This window comes from Polypterus senegalus, chromosome 11 (assembly GCF_016835505.1).
Source record: "Polypterus senegalus isolate Bchr_013 chromosome 11, ASM1683550v1, whole genome shotgun sequence".
In the NCBI taxonomy this organism is placed as follows: Eukaryota; Metazoa; Chordata; class Cladistia; order Polypteriformes; family Polypteridae; genus Polypterus; species Polypterus senegalus.
Window position 1 is genome coordinate 94,949,669 of NC_053164.1, and position 8,065 is coordinate 94,957,733.

The following is an 8,065-nucleotide window of genomic DNA, read 5'->3' on the forward strand; positions in this document are numbered from 1 at the left end:
ACTGCAGGTCAAGTCTGTCCTGATTCCTGTCAGCTATACTGTAATAATGTTTTGACTGGATACTTTGCACTTCATGAAATACAGCCTTCACTTTGACCTTACTAATCCATGTCTAGAGTTTTTCCATGTCCATGATTTTTCTGCATTATCTCTACTGCTTTAAATTTAGCCGCTTTATTTTTTTTGGCAATCCTCTAACACCACTCTATTTATTTATTGACTGTAGCCCCGAAACACTGCTGTATATTTTGTTTCTCAGGTCTATCCAATTGCCTGCTGCATCCAGCTCTTGACCGCTCTGTGTTACCAGTACTGACTCGTTGGGAATGTGAAGTCAATGCCCCATTAACAGGTCCATCCCGCCTGCTGCACGGAGCAGAAATCCTTCGGGTTCTTGACCAGGCCGCTTTATAACTGACCACTGTGACCAGCATCTGCTTGGCCTGAATCGGGAGAAGGATCTTACTTGGATACCTGTCCTCGCAACTGATCGAGCAATAACATACAGTGAAATCATTTGATACGGCAAGTCATTGTTGTTTTGGACAGATTTTTGACTTTTCAACAATACAACGTTCCAACGGACTCCTGTGGCATGCACTGCATTGTTCTTTTTTTGCTTGCTGCCTGCTGGATATTTAGTAAGATGACGCCTCCTGAATAATTCCAGGGAAAATACTCAACCTGCACTTCTTTATAAGCATCACTTTATTGTGAGAAAAGTGGTAAAGATCATTATATAGTAGTTATATGTTAAAGCTTTAAGTGCTTTTGTAGTCAAAAGATACTGTTGTGTATTTGTTTGACTGAATGAACAAAGTAATATTTAGCAGAATATCATTACATTTTTTAACATGTAGCATTTTACTACTGAAATGGGTTTGTTTAAGATTTTATCTTTAAATTAATAATTTTACGCACTTTTAAAAGTAATATCAATAATAATGAAATTAAATTATCTATGACGCACAACTGATTATTTAGCTGAGTATGTTTTAATCAGCACAGTACTGTGCCTCATTTTTTAGTACTGTTCCCGTCTCAGTCCCAGGAATCTGCGCTAGATTCCAATCTAATGCACTGTGCACCTACTTCCCATGCATGTAGGTTTTCACCAGGTACTCCAGACTCCTTCCACATTTTGTGTTAATTGGCAGCACTAAATTGGCTTGATACTGGAGCAATTATGGGTGCGTGTTTGCCCTGCAATAGACTGATATTTCATGCAGCTTTGCTTTCTACTCTGTGAAGGGGTTATAAAGATAGCTCCTGCATCCCTGAAACCTACTATTGTACAAAGTGAATTCAGAAAAGGGGTGAATGAATGTTATATAGTAAACACAAAACCCTAACCCTAACCCTAACACCTACCAGCATGAAATCACTTAGTGAATACAATTACTAAAGTCTTAAATGTACCCTTAACATAGTATGAGAAGTTAAAAGGTTACAGCAAATATCTACGTTGACATTCAGATTTTTATATGTTGCTGTCCTAAAAGGCATCATAATCAGTAGGATGGACAAGATGTCAGACTGTAAAGTAAGAAGTCAGTAGCTGAGTTCCCAAAGACTCCCATAAAGATTTACATTGTGACACTAAATCAGTCACCTAAACTGTTTCTGCTACTATTTTAGAAAGGAATAAACAACTGTGCTGTACATTCAAAATTCCTATTTAGAAATGTGCCTTATAAAATAGCTTTTTATTCATTTATATCGGAGTTGGTAATACTGGAGTTTTGTTCATGCTGAGATAAGGAAACCATTTTGAGGCCACAATATAGTCATCAAAACAACAATTATTGGGTTCAGTTCTGAAAGCACAAGTATCTCTGCCAATTAGTGCAACAACTGCCCAATCTCCTCAACATGTCTTCCTTGACATGGGGTGCACTAGACCTCGGTGAGGTCAGTCAATCATAACTGTAATGGAGTTCATGTGTCTAGGGCACACTCCAGACATCAATGTAGTATACAGTATGCTACCAGGCATCCGTGTAGCATAACATATGTTAAAAAACAGACTATGCTAACCATAAATTCATTATATCGTGTTGCTTTTTTATAATCAGGATGACAATTTGCTAACTTGTGTAATTTGGGTTTCTTTGTGTAGTACTTTACTTACACAACACCAAACCACCAAGTTGAACAGTTGTGCAATTCCTGTATACATGTTGGCCTAAACCTTTTGTTTTCAGCAAAGAATGAAAACATTAACTTTTAGGGACTTTCATATTATGAGAGGCTGTTGTCACAGGTCTGAAACTTTAAATCTCATTCCCATTCTTGCTCTTTTAGACAAGACAGTTGTTCAATCACACTATGCACAAAAATATACAGTATAAAAGTTGTATTAGTTAAAAAGGAGCATTATCACCTATTTTAGAATATATTTTCATACAAATTTCTTAGGCAGACATCATACCAATGCACTATGCAAATGTAGGACTTTAGCAAACTTATTTATATATATTTGTGAGAATTGCTTCAAAAGTAATAAGTATATAATTAAATAAAGATATAAGTGTTAAATCGCTACATTTCATTCAAATCCACATCTTTTTTTTTCTTACATACAAAATCAACATCGCAAATGAGGTATTTTTCCACTGTTTTTCAAGTTTAAAGTTGTGTTGGATCTCTGTTCCAGCCAAGTATAAAGCTTCCATTATCTCTTGGATTTCCTGGTGCCCTACAGTGAGCTCTGTGGATATTTATACTATTATCACGCATCAGTCCTTTCTGATTGATATCTTTCTTTTTTGCCACTAATTGGAGGGAATTCGCTTATTACCACCACATGGCTGAGACAATTGGAGACGTCCATTTTTCTATCTTTAGAATGCTCTTAACTCATCATCTGACACTGGTTGTGCCCATGCAGTAATGGGTGAATGTCATCTGGAAACATTTTCTCCCTTAAAAAAATTAAATTGCTACTCGTCAGCAAAATGGCATATCCTTTGCTGTCAGTCATTGTCAGCCATTTTTTCGCACTGAACTTACAAAAAATATTTTTTAATCAGGTGTAAGACAATAGATCAAGTTATGCTACTGCACATTACAATGTTATCACCATTTTCTGGAAATTCATATCTGCTCATTACATTTGGTACAACTCTCAGATTAATCTTTTGTTGTTGATATATTGGCTAAAAAACTGGCTCACCAAGGGTAATATAGTAAGTCAGAGATAGGGAATAAACTGGCATCCAAGTGGTTTACATTGCAACAATATAGTTAAGTCCCAGAGTTGGTTACAACATGAATGAAGACAGTAACAGAATCTCAAAACATAAGCTAAAACACCCATAAAATGATCCCATAAAATATAATTCAGAAAAAAAGTCAATGCACAAATTAATTACTTCATATTTCATTAGCTTTCTATGCAGGGTGTATGTTGCATGTTCTGTTCGTGTTCCCCTGGCTTGTACTTCACCCCCTTCCCACATCCCAAAGACATATGCATTAAGTTAACTGGGTACATTAAGCTGGCCTGGTATGTGTGTGAGTGAGTTAGTGAGTCTTATGCCAGACCAGAATCTCATCCAAGTTTGGCTTCTACTTTGCACTCAGATCTAAACTGTAGGCTCCTTCTCCCATGAGCCTTTAGTATTAAAGCAGGAATATGTCAGGGAACATTTTAAAATCATAATTTTACTTATAAACACTATAAGGGATAAAAAAGTTATTTGTATGAGAGCCTTAATCCTATTCTTCTATTTTTATTCTAAATGGGAGAATACTATTAACACACTGTCGTGCTGCAATTCCATATTCAATAAAATAAAAGAAAAAAGTAGCACTTTGTTAAATGTCTAAACCATTTTCTTTTTATTTCTTTTGATTTAATTTATATTGCTCATAGTTACTGTATATTCACTTAAATTGTTTATTTAAATGCTTTTTCAACTGAATTTTTAAAAACATATTTATTTAATTGCACGCTTATGGTCACATGTACAATTTAATGCGTTAAAAGCATATTGCCACTAATAAAAATTAATGGAATTACCATGCAAAATGTTTTACAATTTTAGTGGCGACCAACCCTCAGCATTTGCACTTTTCTGTTTTAGCCAAACTATGATAGAACCATAGACACATGGAATAAATTACCAAGGAGTGTGGTAGAGAGTTAGATTTCAGGTACCTTCAAATTTTAACTTGATGTTCTTTTTGGAGAAATTAGATGGATAGGATTGGTGAGCTTTGTTGGACTGAATAGCTTTTTCTCGACAAAAATGTCCTAATGTTGTAATCTCTTAATCAGCGACTGCCTCTTTCCCATTACTAAATTCTGTTTTAAACTTAATCCAAGGTGACATTTAGTCTGTAACTGGGGTGAAAAGGAATAGTTGTTGTTGTTATTATTATTATTATATCAGAAGTAAATGAGAGAATTCACATTATATTTAACAATAAGCCAGGACAGCACAACAATACAGACATTAGGGCTGTTGTCACAAGGCTTCAGGGGCACAAGTTCAGTTCTTGGCCATGCCCACGTTTGTGTGAACTTTATAGCCCAAGTAGGTTTTCACCAGGTACAGCAGTTTGTCATAATCTGACACACTTGAATGATTAATACATTTGCTAAGATGTACCCATTATGAGAGAGTGTGTGATGAAGGCACATCCCATTCAGGGTTATTTAATTCCCAACTTGTCCTTGATTCTTCTGAGGTGGATAAACTCAGGCTCTCTGTGAATCCTGTAATTGAAAACGTGAAATTAGAAAATGGATGGAAGGATAGATGGATGAACTTGCCTAGCAAAGGATTTATCTTATTTTCTTTTTCTGCTGAATCTACATTCTTTTTAAAAAGCACTTAATGGGCAGAAAATGTCAGTAGACTTTTAGGAATATGTAAGAAATAATGAAAGATCAGATGGAGCTGTATCCTTTAATGTGAATCCAAACATGTCATGTGCACAATAAGTATTAAAAATTTACACAACTGCTCTTTAAGTTTAAATCCAAATATCATTAAGAATACATACTGCAAGGATAGACTATAGAAAGTATATATTTAATTAGAAAATTAAAGTACTGTTTTTAAATATTATTGTTTTGGTGTTTGTTTTTTCCAATACTTTAATATGTTGGGCAAAGAAACATTATTTATAAAAGATGACTAATTGGTATTTCTAAACTAATAATTTATTACATTTTATCAGAAATTGTTAGTGCACAGTGAAGCAATTCCAATTTGTTTTTTATTTAAATTAATCCATCTGTTGACTGACCTGAAATTTTACAAATTCTTTTTAATGAGGTACCTTTGGTCAAGGATAGAAACTAGCAATGTCCATCGAAAAATATGCATTTTTTTGTTAATGAGGCATTTTAACTTGTCTGTGAATTTTTGTAATATGAAAGAATTGCCATGGAAATAAATGTTTTTATGAGGATTTGTTAAATATTTAATAGGGTTGAAAACCCAAAGCAAAATTTCTTAAACAATTGAAAATTAGAAAATAATGCCAATAAAAATATCTCAAAGTAGTTTGTGATTTCATTTTAAATTGGCTCAGTGTGTGTGCAGTTTGTTTGTTGGTGAGCTGGTTCTCGTCTTCTGCCAGTATAGGTGTCATATCCCATTAATCCTGTATAATGGGAAAGTGGGTTCAGAAAATGGGTGGATGCACAGATTGGTAAATGGAAGTGTTCAATGCTGATACAGAAGATAACTACTTTCTGAGGAGCAGACCATCTTTGCTCTCCAACATACTTTGCAAAAAATAACATAATGGTGATACTTGTTATATTCCATAGTACAATAATACATTGCCATTGTTTTAATTGCTTTGAACAAAGAGTTTAATAAATGAAATATATGATGTGAATTTCACCTGTGATATAGCACCTGATTTTTCCATGGTCAGTTTCACCTCTGCCAACCTTGACAGCAACAGGCACAAGGTGGGGACAACAATGAATGAGGCTCTTAGGAATCTGGAGAGCACCCTAGTAAATATGAAGCAAATATGGAAACTTTGCTCAGACAGAGATGGGAAATGACAAAGAGCTCTCTCGAGCTACGAGGCTGCAGCACAACCTGCAGCTATTCCCATTTTTATATGGGGGTCCCTATGTTCTGACTAGACTTCTCCAATTGATGTTTCAGCATGATTTTTACAGCCGGATGCCTTTCCTGATGACAGTCCTCCACATTTCATTCACTGAATTTGTATATCCGCCTTTTTTATTATAAGGATCCAGAGGAAGTATCAGTTGCAAATAATCTGCTATTCCCCTCATCTCTCAAACACACACTTTGTACTACACAGCCTAAAAATAATCCAACCAAATTGTCTGTGCAGGAAAGGCAATGAGGGGACACGCAAGTCAAATTCCAATTAATGTGTCATAAATCTCTGCACTTCCATTCAGATTACCCTTGGAGTACAAATCCAAAAAAAAAAAAAATAAGATAAATCAAAAATCAATATTAACTGGTTTCTTTCTCTGTCATCTGTCCAGGTGACATATTCATTTCAGTCAAACCTTCTCAGGGATCGCTCAAATTCTGAAAGGCTAATTAATCTTTTAATGTTCGTGAAGGACGTGTTTTCCTCAATCAGAATCAGCTAAAAGGCTTTTAAACACTCTTAAAAATGAGCAATTTAGGTTACGTTACTGCTTTCCTTTTCTGTCGGCTGAAAACTCCACAGAATGCAAGCAAGAACATGGTAAGTCATTCTCAAGACTCACTTTATGTGCTCAAAGTAGTCACTAAACCAAAAATTATCTATAATAAATATTATTTAAGCAAACGTACAGTAGCTGGTGTGTGTGTGCGTGTGCCCTGTGGTGGGCTGGCACCCTGCCCGGGATTTGTTCCTGCCTTGTACCCTGTGCTAGCTGAGATTGGCTCCAGCAGACCCCCGTGACCCTGTGTTAGGATATAGTGGGTTGGATAATGACTGACTGATTGACAAACTTCCCCCATTGTTCTTTTTCAGGGTAATGCAATTTTAGACTCATTCAAAACATATAGCTGGATTCTATAGACTTCTGAACCAAGAAGGAAAGAAACTGGAAAGAATCCTGAAGTAGCTCTCAGTTTATTCATCAGCTTGTGTACATTTTCTGTTAAATCATTAAACTGATTCCACTGCTTATCTCAATGTGCTTCCTGTGCTAAGAAGCACAAAGTTTAATTTCTCGTTATCTGATGATTCTCTCTTCAGTGGCTTCACTTTATATTGTACCACTGGAAGGTGGATCAAGAAATCACTTAATTTCTACACAAATGCAATAATTCTCACTATACAAATGAGTTGTTCATTGCAAACATCATCTGGCACTTGTCAGCCCCTATCTTGTCTATAACACCAGCACTGCACTCAAGGAAGTGGATCAGACAGAGAACTCAGACAGTGTGTGTACTCAGAGAAGCAGTAGTAGATAACAATGCAGCAAACCAAAAACAAAGGAGAACACCATACAAGCAGCTGTTGACATGAAACAACAAAGAAACTCAAGACAAGTACTACAAAATGAAATTAGCAATCAAAAGGCCAAGCTAAAAGATCACTTGTTTAGGAGACTCTCTCTTTATAAAAGAAGATGGCTTTTCCAGCAATTAGAAGGGTATGGAAATCATAGTGTAACTCTTTCACCCTGTTTCTAAAGTCAAAACATTTTGACCATCTAAACTTTCAGCACCTGTCTTCATGATTTTATGTTAATCCAGCAGTATCTCATCTGGAATCTTGAAGAGAACTCATTTCTTACTCAGCAAAGGCTTCCATCTCTTGTCAGAATAATACCCTCACTAATATATCACCACTTTCTTTCTATCCTTAATGTCTATTGCAAGCACACTGCCAGATTTCCAGCATCTATACAAATATGTCAGGTCTGGTTAATCAAGACCTATCACTGAGGTAGCAGCCTGGGCACTTTTTTTATAAAACAATATTATATACAACTCTATATTAATAGAGAGGTTTGCTGTTTCTGATCCCCAAAGATGTATGTGCATGCAACAGTGCTAGGTTGACATTCTCAATGGAGTCACTGCTGTCTCCTTTCTCAGAATAGAAA

The 8,065-nt window shown here is 35.6% G+C and overlaps 1 protein-coding gene across 4 annotated transcripts in view; it reads left to right on the top strand.

Annotated features, from left to right (window-relative positions):
* The window catches only part of LOC120539324 (hypoxia-inducible factor 1-alpha-like), a 51,328-nt gene extending 45,904 nt beyond the window's left edge, over positions 1-5,424 (top strand). For all 4 annotated transcript variants that reach the window (XM_039769287.1, XM_039769290.1, XM_039769289.1 and 1 more), the window contains one exon: positions 260-5,424. In XM_039769287.1, coding sequence (XP_039625221.1) covers positions 260-414 — 155 coding nt within the window. In that variant the 3' untranslated portion in view covers positions 415-5,424. The remainder of the gene's footprint in view (positions 1-259) is intronic.
* Positions 5,425-8,065: the final 2,641 nt, after the last annotated feature.